The sequence below is a fragment of the Manis javanica genome, chromosome 3 (genome assembly GCF_040802235.1).
Source record: "Manis javanica isolate MJ-LG chromosome 3, MJ_LKY, whole genome shotgun sequence".
Taxonomy (NCBI): Eukaryota; Metazoa; Chordata; class Mammalia; order Pholidota; family Manidae; genus Manis; species Manis javanica.
The window spans coordinates 194868558-194880754 of record NC_133158.1 but is presented as its reverse complement, the minus strand read 5'-3'; the positions used below and the strand labels follow the sequence as shown (position 1 = coordinate 194880754).

General features: G+C 45.1%; 1 protein-coding gene across 3 annotated transcripts in view; it reads right to left on the bottom strand.

Annotated features, from left to right (window-relative positions):
* Positions 1-12197, bottom strand: part of TMEM154 (transmembrane protein 154) — a 46304-nt gene that overhangs the window by 21405 nt on the left and 12702 nt on the right. For all 3 annotated transcript variants that reach the window (XR_012129613.1, XM_036998667.2, XM_017673805.3), the window contains exons 2-4: positions 6157-6414; positions 6030-6068; positions 858-885 (exon numbers count right to left, since the gene is read on the bottom strand). Coding sequence is in view for 2 of the 3 variants with exons in the window: in XM_036998667.2 (XP_036854562.2) it covers positions 858-885; positions 6030-6068; positions 6157-6414 (325 nt within the window). In the remaining variant the exon portion in view is untranslated. The remainder of the gene's footprint in view (positions 1-857; positions 886-6029; positions 6069-6156; positions 6415-12197) is intronic.

The window sequence follows — 12197 nt, the reverse complement described above, 5'->3', positions numbered from 1 at the left end:
TGCTTCCCCGAAGGTGTGAGGCGGAGCCCGCAAGGTCTCGACCGTGAGGCTCCCGGGGTGGGTGGGTGGGGTTGCCACATGCAGTATTTTAGCCTTGCTTAATTTCGCTTCCCTTTCTTTGGGGTTCTTGACCAGTGCCCCAGGTCTGGAGGCCACACTGTCAACAGGGCACTTTCATCCCCACTCCCTTCCATTTCCAGACTTTTCTGTCGTGGAGAAACGGAGTCTCGGCTTCCAGGACTCCCCTGCCGCCGCTGGTCAGGGCTCGGGCGCGCCCCCAGGGGAAGGCAGCGCCCCGCGAGCCGAGCTGGGGCGCGGGAGGGCCGCGGAGGCGGCGCCCCAGGTCACTCCCTGGGGAAACCCCTGCTCTCCAGCTCCGGCTCTCGCCCCGGCTCCCCCGCTCCGCCGCCCCTCCGTCCCCACTTCCTCTTCTCCCGCGCCCCTTCTCCCACCCGCTGGGGTTCTGCCTCGAAAACTTTACGCCTGTACCAAGGCTCGCCTCCCCTGATATCCACGGAAGTATCCTTCCTGATAAAAAATTTTTAATCAGAATAAATAAACCGATGTCTTTGAAATACAGCCAGAGTCAGAATAACTACTAGGCAGCAGTCAGAAAAATAATTCTTTTCTGGACAAAGGACCCTGTCATCCTCCCAGCTCCCCCTCCGGATCGAGGTTTGGGGGCCTGGGGACCTCCTCTCAGGGGCCACCAGGGCCATCTAGGGGGGCAGGCGGGAAGCAGGAGGTCCCCGAGAGGGGCGTCAAAACAAAAACCCTAGAAAAGGCAGGCTTTGTGGGCTCCTCTCCCTAACATCCTCGCCCACACTGAGCCGGTTTGGAGGCAATGGGGAACTTACACCTTCACGTTTTCACTTCCCATTTCATCTAAAAGAGAATAAATAGAAAGGTCACGTTAGCTTTTATTGTCTGTACCAGCTTTTTATTTCAACGACAGCTACAATCTCCTTTACAAAAAGAAATGACTTTAAGTAAATTACATTTTTAAAGAAGTAATTAACATTTAAACCAAACAAGTGCAGATTGCCCCCATCCCTGTGAAAATTTTCCTTTAGATAAGATGTTCCTCGGAGAGCACGCACCTCAGCTCAGATGTTTATCCCTCTTTTTACCCATATGCAGGGGAAACAGTGGTAAGGTGAGGAAAGGAAGAGTCAGACACCAAGAGGGAATGTTCCTTCGGCCCCCTGCCCCAAAATGTCCCAGTTCAAAACATGGACACAACAGGCCCAACCCTGTGGCACTGTCCCTTTGTCCTGGAGGCAGATGTGGGATTCTCCAGCAAGGGCTCCTCTCCTCTAACCCCTGCTCTTTGCATGGCTGCATCCCTCTCACCTTCTGGTCTCAGTTTATATACTCTTCCCTCAGGGAGTCCTCCCCCACCTCCTCTACCTAAAGTAGGGCCCATCTTTCCTATTGAACCCCAGCTCAACAGCTTGCTTGCTCCTTCATAGTATTAGCCACAGTTTGTCATTGCTGAAGTCACCCATTTATTCTCTTGTCTGTCTTTCCCCCTAGACCATAGCTCCACAGGGGCAGGGATCATGTCTGTCTTGGTCATGGCATCCCCTGGCCTCCCATCCAGCTAGCTCAGTATCTGGGAACACCCAGTAAACAATGAACAAATTAATTGGTCTTAACCTGGATTGCCAAGCACTGGTTAAATTAATGCCCAATGTTGTGAATTTAGCATTTTCATAATATGGAAACTGAAAAAGCCTGCTTTTTATTACTGTTGGTTGAGGTGAGAGTCAGGTAACAGTTTGTAAAATGGCTCTAATTCAGATCAGACTCCAAATGAACATGTGGCAAGAATTAGAGCCCAATGCCCCAGCTCAGGCTCTGTTTTGTTTGGCAGGCAGACCAATGCACCCAGAGAAATGAGGCAGTGATGTCAAGTATGGGGAGAGCATAGGCCCACTGTACTTTTATGATGTGGAAGCCATTGAGATGCAAACTGCTTTGCAGACATCCACCAAACGGTCAGCTATTCCTGATCCTTGGCAATCAGAGGCCTGCAGAAAGGCAGGTCCCCAAGCGAGGGAACACGACCCGCAGGCACCTGGAGCTGAGCTCCTGGCAGCCCCGAGCGGCTGTAATTTCCTGAGTTGGCAAGCTTTAATGGCATTGCTCATCTGGGAAAGCTGGGCAGATGTCAGCTTCATACCATCCCTGCTTACCTTTGAGGGGCTTCTCCCCGCTAACAGAAATCTGAAACTTCCTCAAATGCCTGACTCCTCAGACACTTAGATTGGGGAAAGGAAAGTATCTTCATTTTATATTTTACATATATACATTTTCATCTAAAATTTACATGCTATTTCCTTAAGGGATTTCACTGTAAATGAAGGCCCTCCACCATTGAACCTCCCCTCTGAGTGACCCATAAAGATCCCACTGTTTTGTCATTCCTTCCTCCTCCCTCCCCTCCTTGTCCTGTTTAATAACCCCCTACTAATTTCTCAGAGCAAGCAGCCCCAGAGCTCCACAGTCCAGGGCATGGATTTATCTTTATAAGCTGAGTGCCTGCAGGCTTCACCGTGAGCAAAAGCTAGCCCTGCATGCAGATGATGGAAAAGTTTAAAACCCATTACGAAAGTGCTCCAGATGCACCAAATATGAAGCTCCTGCAATCAGTATTCAAACAGAGCAAAAAGCCTTTTGTGGCCTCATCTCCCCTGCTCCAGAATCATTACCCCTGCCCCAGCCACCATGGCAACAGAAAAACATCTGGGAGAGCTCACCAGAGGAGAGCATTAAACCCGGAAGGAGACCAATTACTGTTCACAGCAATGGGGCCCTGCCCTCCACTCCACCTGCCCTGTATCTCTTTATTAATAGCCACCTACTCCCTTTGCAACCGAGAGGCAAATGCAGCTCTTACACAGCACCCCACCTGCATTTGATTCCATTTCCCTCCTCTAGTCCCTCCATTTCATACCCTCCCACCCACTCTGTCCTCCTTCTGCCGTTCCTGCATTGCACCCACAAAGCTTGACAGTGCCCCACTCCTGGCTACTCTGTGCACTTGGTGGTGGGATCGCCTTGGGGAGGGCGGGTAGTGGGGGGCAGGATCCCAGCAGGGGACCGGCTTGCTTATCTGGTTTCCCTGCTGAACAAGGAGCACCAGAGTGTCTTTCCGGAGCTTCACTGAGCAGAGCCAGGTGTCATGAAACCGCAGCCTATTTAAAGTGATGGTTTTCTGCCAGCTGTTTTCCCCGCAGCTCTTCCAGAGACCCACAGCGCATAAAGGCACTTAACAAATGTTAAATAATAACAATGGCAAATTTAATGCCTGGAGGTCTAGGAGGAATGACAGTAGAACATGAAGTTAGTACACAGCGCTTCCCTCTTACTGGACACGAACCAGAAAGGGCCAGAGAAAAAAGGTAATGTTCAACCAGATAAATTGTTCTTCCTCAAAATGCTGGCAAGTCCTCCCCAGTTGTCGAATTTAAAGACTTACTTCCCAGTGTAGAGTATACCAGGCACAATTCATGTGAGCAAAGAAACAACGTGTCTATTATTAACTTTCTGAGGGGACATCATCCATACCCTCCCACAAAATGTTCCTTTGGGAACAGTCCAAGCAAACTGCTGGTCTGACCCAGTATGACAGTTTTATTTCTCCTGGGGAAAAAAAAAATTTAAATAGAATGATGTCAATTTAAATATTCTCCTTTTATTGACTTGCATAATAACATTAAATATGAACAGGTGGACTTCAGAGGACAGCGATGGTTGACTATCAGCATTCAGTTTGTCAAGCAGTTAACCACCTCTATAGTAAAGGAGTGGCTAGTAAAAGAAAATATTCAAATAAAGCTCTCTTTATCAAAAGCTTTTGTGATAAACAATTGTTTTGAAATTCAATGTTTTCTATGTTGTTTTCTTAAAATGAGGAATATTCAAACCAAAAAGAATGTGCCAATTAGCATTAAGAATAATGTGCAAATTTGTTTTTATCTCTGAGAATAGGTGTTTTTAAAAAGTTCTAACAGTGTTTCATTAACTCATTCATGCAACAAACATTTATTGAGCAGCTAATACATGTGTTAGGCTAGGCTCTATGTCAGGTAAAGGGGATAAAAATTAGCTAACACAACAAGCCAGGTATTGTTTTTTTCTAATTCACAGAAATGAGTCCATTGAATTTCACAGCTCTACGAGGTAGGCATTGAATTGGTCCATTTCACAGATGAGGAAACTAAATCAGAGAGGTCATAAGCTAGGAACTATAAAAACCAATGAGGCAGTATGGTTCTAGAATCTGTACTTTCAACCTCCAAGGCACTATTAAACAAGATAAACAAGTTCTTGTCTCTCTGGGAACTTAAAGAGAACATGATCTAGCAAGGAGGAAAAATAAAAAAAAAAAACGACAAGTCACCAACTTAAGGCAATGTAAGTACTGTGCACAGTAAGTGTGACCACTGTCTGTGAATCTATGAGGGCACAAAGAAGGTGGTGATAAATTTTGCCTGGGGAGTGATTACTCAAGGCTTCATGAAAATTTTAGACCTGAACATTGAAGAGTGGGGTGACAGTTTGCAAAGAAAGCAACAAGGAAATTCCAGACAGAAAATAGAGCATCAAACCGGGCACAGAGGCACCCAGAAAGTGCAAACCACACTCCTTCAAGCGTGGCTACAGTGTAGGATGCAGGGGCCATAGCTGAGGATGAGGCAGGTTCTCGACTGTGAACTTTGAGATGGTCATAGTAAAGTTCAATGGAATATCTTTTTCTGGATTTAGACCCTAAGAGAATGACCGTTTGATCAGATACCCACAATGTCCCTCCAGCCCTGTAACTCCTTTAGATAAGACTGGCTATGGGACTATGGTTCAGGCAGGAAGTTCTTATATTCCTTGTGGTTAAGAAAATTGGGGTCCAGCCAGCTCTGTTTGCTTTATCTTTTCATTTAGCTTACAAAGGAGCACCAGCGTGACTGTTATTAGGTCACCCTGAAATTTCAAGCAGTGGAGAAACATGTATCTCCTAGTTCCTTGGAAGGTGTTAGCCCTTGTAATGCCCTTTAGTACCTCTTTCCTAGCTGACATTGGCTACACCTGCTGCATAACAGAAAATGACCATTTGAACAGCTCCTGCTGAGAGCTTAAAAGCTCTGCCAGTATAAGGTCAGTGAGAGAGGCCTGCAGGTCAAGGGCATGATCTCAAAGCCAGAGGTGTCCTGTTAGTGGGTGTGCAGGACATAGAAGGAGTTTTGTATGCACATATAAATATGTATTTTATTAGAGAAGGTCTCTAATATGTTTTAGGAATGACCTCTTAAAGGCTTCAACTTAAAAATCTAATTGGAGTCATTTGTACCAGTAGAAGCTTAAAGTACTCTAGTCTGCTTTGGACCTAGAACTACCCTGAAACCTAGTATTTGATGCTCCTCGAATTATAACTGAATACTCTGGGAGTATTTCTCTGACCTGGGGAATTTTCGATCAGATTGGTTTCAGATTGATGATAGTAATCTTTAGCTCATTAGAAATTTCATTATAAAAGTTAGCATAGCTTTAATAAGAATAAGAACACTACTTTGCTGAGGCCTTTTCGAGGTCAAATGGGGCAGTGGCATGGGGGAGAAAACTATACCTGTGACAGAAATATACAGGGAAGAATCCTCTTCTTTTGAGATGACCCCAAGGCCTCCAGCCTTCCCATCCTAATCCCAGTCTGACTCACTGTTTCACCAGTCTTACCTTTTCCTCCAAGAGCAGAGAAATGTTATATTGATCTGTTGGCCAATATTATTCAGGGCCCTCATCTGGATTAGGTACAGAGATGGCAGCTGTATATTTTAATTTTCAATTTAGGCTGACAACACCCTTTTTTTTTTAAAGAAAGAAATATGGCATTTTTAAACTCTGGAAAATTTCATCAAAATAAGTGATTCATCACTTATGATTGTATGTAGTCCTTATTGCTTAACTTGAGAACTTCTCAATTCCTTTTCCTATCCCACCCCAGTCTGGCCAGATGGTAAGATAATACTCACATGTCTGTAGAGCACTCTGGGATCCTTGGCTAGAAGGTTCTGTGTAGAAACAGAAGGTATTTTGTTTTGTTGATTGTTCATTAACACATGAAGCAATTGTCTGGAAATGGGAACATGAAATATTTACCTTCTTTAGTTCTTTTTCTTCTATAGTATATTACAAAGAATACCACTGATAAAAATAGGAAGGCCAGTAAAATCAATGGGATCATCACCATGAATACAAACTCTAACTGATTTGCATCCTCATCATTTGGGGTAGAACTTGTATTTGCAGTTAATGTTTCTGTGGTCACTGCAGCAAAGGTGCTAAGAGTAGTCCCTTCATCTGGGAGCTCTGCTTCCTGGGGCATGTCGGCTGACTGTTCTGGTTCCTCAAAAAAACCTGCAGGAACACACATAAAATTGAGATTGCCATGGAGACAAAGCTAGCATGTTATGTTTTCAATGATTTTTAAATTTATCCTGCACATGCATCCAGTGATAAACCTGATCCACTATATTTGGTCTTCCAGTTCAGTGGGACACAAAGTATTGATTTGACATAAATGGAACTCAACTTGGAAGTATATTAAACATGGAGTCAGAGCCCAGAGATAAGCCTTCCACAGATGCAGGCAGTGAGCTTTGACCAGATACTTTAGACACATTTAAGGCCATTATGAAACTTTGTTGTATTGAGGGTGATATTCCAGGACGTCTCCAACAGGGTATCAGGAGATTATAATAACATTTCTGAATAAATCTAAATTCACATTTACTGAAAGCTAAGTACTTGTCACATAACACTTTTAGGTAGAAAGGAATGTACTGTGTCCTAATTTTTAATCAAAGATTACCTATCAATGGAGCAACTTGGGGTGACTTGAAATTGGGGTGACTGCCCAGATTTCGCTGCCAGGTTTCACTTTCTGCAGAGAACTGAGTGTGTGAGATCATCTGAAGAAATTTTGGATTCCAAATAAAGACACAATGAGTATTTCATTTGTAAAGTGAATTTCTCAAGAGAGGCTCCCTTAGAGACTAAGGAAACTGCACCAATATTTAAATTTATTTAATAAAATGCATCTTTAGGACTTTCCCTATGAATAAGCAAGTTTTCTCTATACTTCAGATTGAGTTGGAAAACTACCCTGTGGCTCATCACAGCTGGATAATTATATGAAAAAATCTTTCTTCATCTGGCTATGTAGTGATTATGGTAAGGTAAGCTGAGAGTTTTCACCCTGTCATGGTATAATGTTACCTATTGCTCAGATGGGACCCACTGAGGAAAATATCATATGAATTTAGGCTATGAGAAATTTGTCAAATGAGATAATTTATGTGAAAGTTCTTTCTCAGGTGAAAGGTGCTATACAAAAGGAGAAGTCAGCTGCTTTAAACCACACCCTGTTACTACAGGTGAGGCCACCGCTCTATAGGATGAGCAAACCGGTCAGGCCGAGCCAAGTCCATACCCTGTCTGTCTTCATGACTATATGACAGTGAGTTCCTCCAACTGGATTTACAAAACTAATTCATTCAATCACAGTCTAATTTTTTTTCTTATACAGATAAACATTTCAGCTCTCCCCAACACTAGGGAATCCACTTGATGACCACCTTGGTAAATGCCACCCGAAACGATCAGAATCAACTACAAACTGCCGAGAATAACTAATTGGTGTTCCTCACGTGTGTATACCAAAGGCAGGGTCAAGAAAAAAAATCTACCATTTACTGACCTCTGTCTTCTAGATTAAATGGCTTTGTCCTATACTTAACATCTTTGAAATAACGTAGGTCAATAATGTATTCCCTCATATGTTAAAAATTTTGATATATTGTGTGCCACTCTGGATCAGGAAAAGATATTTGTTCCCCGAGACAATCTTATTAAAGTTACCCTGTATGCAGAACCACTGGGACTGAACAGCTCAGACTTCACTGGTAGCCCAGGCCAGCGAAAACTGGACATCCAGGGGCTGGGCAAACGTGGGGAGAGGCCTGTACACGGTGCACTTGGAGGTAGTGAACCGATTCCTTGAAGTCACTGTTTGTGCACCTTCGTTGAACACTCGGACCTCCCTTTAATTTTCTTTGCTTCCTCCCACTACCTCCGTGGCTGCTGCTACTATTTCAGGATAACCTTTGCAGAAGACTTACTAAGAGCCACGGCCGGTGCTCCGCCTTTTACTTAGATTATCTCACTTGGTCCTCACCATGCTTTTTAGGTGGTAACTGGAGCAAAGAGATTACACACTTTGCCCGCGATCACGGTGCTGTCATGCAGCAGTGAGGGTTTGAACCCGGGAGGGCGGATTGCAGTACCTGAACTTTGAAACACACCATATTCCTTCCAGTCAGGCAGGAATGTGACAATTACACCTTATGAAATGATGAACGAGAGAGGGAACCTCCTGCTCCTGTCCCTCAGCCTAGAAGGAGGTGGCTTTCCAGGACAGCGGGGAAGGAGGGGGTAGTTCCCCGAAACTCAGCTTTGCGTGAACTCCTGTTCAGCGCCTCAGCGCACATGCGCTGTGTGCAGAGCTGCCCAGCGCAGCAGGACTGTTTCAGGGACTCTCCCGGGAAGGTGAGAGTCTGAGTGTTCACGCTCCCAGAAGAACACTCAGTGCTCTGAGTCGCCACTTGACCTGGGGCCCCAGAAGAAGAGCAAATAGGAAAGGAAATAAGCTAGCAAGAGTAATGAAGGCATTTGGACAACCAGGAATGAAAGAGAAATGGAAAGCAGTACCCCAGGTGGTCCTGGGTTGCGTAACACTTATTTTCCAGCATAAGGGAAAATGCTGGTCACAGGTGGCCCTCAGTGGCATTTTGGAATAAAAAGGGCTGGACATTCTTCCCACAATGTCCCTCACACACACCCTAACATATGTTTTCTGCATTAGGCATCATTTACTTGGTGAGATTCTCTAATGACTATTTTAATAAATAAGAATCAAAGAGTCTGTCTTTCTCTCTATATATTTTATTTTTCTTTACCCTGCAAGCCTTCCTCTCTAGACACTCCTGTGACAACCTTCCTCGCCCCAACCAACTCCATGATAAACTCAAGGTAACAAATAACAGTAACTGGCATTATCAACTGCTTAGCATGCAGTAGGTACTATGTACACGTGCACCATCTACTTTAATCTTCACATGCCTTTATTGTTCACATTTTACAGTTGAGGAAACTGAGTCTCGAATGTCAAGGATAGCCGTCTCATGTATGTTGTTAGTTTCAATGGTAAGAAACTTTTTGAAGCTGCATTCCCTCGAGCATAGGTGCCAACTTGACAGTAGGGCTCTAGTTAGAGCTTTGTCACTTAGCAGTAGTGGAAATTTGGACAAATTATTTACCCCTTAGCGGCTTAATGTTCTCATCTGTACAGGTAAGGAGGGATCCCCAACGTCCCATCTATTTCCACATTTCTATGTTGATGCTACAGTGTTTATCTTGTTTTTAATTAGAATTTTTGAATAGGTACTATACACATACTACTAAACTCAGGAAGGAAATCTCATTTTCCCCCAGTTATTCATCTTCCCTCCCCACAGAGGTAACCAGTTTCACTGCCTTCCAGAGAAACTCTCCACATGTACAAGTAAACATATCATTTCCTGTTTTCTTTTATTAACACAAATGATAGCAAAATGTTTATGCTGTTCTGCCCCTTGCTTTTTTCACTCAAAATTTGATGCTGAAGCTTCTTCCACGTCTGCAGACAGAGAGCTGTCTTTTCCTCCCATTATTTGGACGTCTCATAAGCTATTTCTGGTTATGGAGAGTTAGGTTATTTCTTTTGTATTTCCAACAGTGCATCAGCCAGCACCCCCGTACATCCTTCATTCTGCGCATGGGCACACATAGTCTGCAGTGTGCCTCAGGGTGGGGGAGCTGGGAAGAAGGGGTTGAGTGTAGACCTCTTGGTGGTCTGCTGTCACCACTTCTCCAAGACAACTCTAGTCCACGCCTCACACACTGAGAATTGGCAGAAACTAAATCAGGGAAGGCCTGGGTATAAGGGGGTTTACAATGGGCAAGGGTGGGAGGTTGGAAACACTGGGGATAAGCCCCAAGAGTTTGTGCCAGGAACATCAGAAGTCATCAAAAGGGGGGCTAGGAAACTGGGGTGGGCCATACAATCAAGCCAGTAACCAGGAGTGGTCACCAAGGGAGCAGAGGTGAGAGTCAGGAAGCAAACCAGAGGTGAACAAAGCAATATAGCAGTTCCTCCCTTGGCCTGTAGGCTAACAGCAACCCAATGGATATGGGGCCCTCTAAAACCACTGTGCAGCCTCAGACACCCTTCTAGGCCCAAGCCTTTTCCAAGAAATACTTGTTAAGGCCCATGCTAGTCAACGGTGATTTCCTATAGGCACCCTCTATGCTGGTTGGTAAAAGCAACATTACACTGCTTTAAGGGTCCAGCACTGCTATGGTAGGACACAGAACTGTCTTTCAGGAAATGAATCTTGAGCAAGTACCATGCAGAACATGTAGGACCATTTGTTGCACTGTGTGCAGGTTTTGTGGACATCTCCATGGCATCGTGGAGGGAAGACTGGGTTTGGACTCAGAAGGGCAAGACTTGAGACTTGGTGCTGCCCTCTCCAGCTGTGGGGCCTGGGAAAGTCCACCCATTCTCCAAACCCCCTTCCTGAAGGCTAGAACGGAGACCTCTCTTCTGCCTATCCCACAGCACACAAAGAGCAAAGGAAACGTGCCGTCGAGCCGTAAAGGACGCACACGCGCCAGGTGTGAGGCATGTGCTGTTGCCTTTGCGCTCCACCGATTCTAGTCCCCACCTGTGACGGCTTCTTTTATTGTTGTATCTTCTTATCTAAATTTGGGTAGATTTCAGGGTATGAGGGAGGGTGGCTTGGAGGTAAAACTGAAGCAGCTGCAGAAGGTAAAGATAGAGGATCAAGGGTGAGAGTGAAGAGAGGCACCAGCCAGACACAGTACAGAAGAGAGAAGAGCAACGGAAGAGGAGAGTGTGTTGAAAGCAGCTGGGCTGTGTGCCGGCCTGGCATGGCTCTGTCCCCAGCCTGTGACCAGCCCGTGGCTCACCAGGCGTGCAGGCTCACGGGGGCAGGGCTGGCAGAAGCTCGCTCTTCCTTTCAAGTGGCCCTGCCACCGTCATCTCAAGCGGCCACACACTTACTGTCCCAGGAATTCTCCCTCTCTCTGCTCCGATAACAGAACATTATTAAGAGATAAGGGCAGTGGTCATGTGAATGTTGAAACTCAGCTGCCATAGCTCACTTTACTTTTAATCCTAAAGTCCTAAAATTACCAGATAATAACCTACATAATAACCAGATAATAAACTACCAGATGATTGTAAGTGTACAGAATCACTTACAAATGATTATTGGCAATATCCAGCAAACACATCTGGACACACATTTTGCACACCTGGCGAGGACCCCGGGGGAAGCCTGGTATGTGGGAAAACAGGAAAGTGCTGAAGGCAAGCCCAGGAGCCCCAGCAGCAAGTGAGCAGGCACCCCTTTGTCAGGGCTCCAAGCCTTGCCACCCCCTGGAAATGACTCTGCTTCTCACTGCAGCAAACTAGCTAACTTCTCTTTTTTTTGAAAGGAGAACAAATATGCAACCAAGCTCTAGTTTTAAAGTGAAAAAAAGTAAAGTATTCATACCAGCTGATCTTACAATGTAAAGTAAAACAATGAGAGAATGTTATTAAACTCAGGATATCATAAAGTATGGTAGACCTCAGTCAATGGTCCATGCTTTCATTTGTTAATCTTGTACACTCCACGCCCAAATTGCTCAAGCGGTTTTGTAATTCACCCAGTAAAATGAAAGAAAACCCAAGCCAGGTGCCTGGTGTTCAAACTGTCCTGCCCCGTGGAGTAACTGGAGTATATATGAATTTCAAGAAGTTCAAGAAACCCAAACCAGGAAGTCTGCCATCTTATCACTCCCTCCTGTAGCTCTGTACACAGCAGAGAGCCAGATTCGTTAGTAGGACCAGATAAACCGAACCAAGAAGTCCCCCAGCAGTTCTCAGCCTTGGCTGCACGTTAGGATCACCTGTCACCACTCCTGATGCCCAGACCACCCCCAAACTGTTGCGTCACACTGTCTGGGGTGAACCCAGGCCTCGGTATTTTTCAGTTCTCCAGGTGACTCTGGTGTGTGCCAAAGTTGAGAGC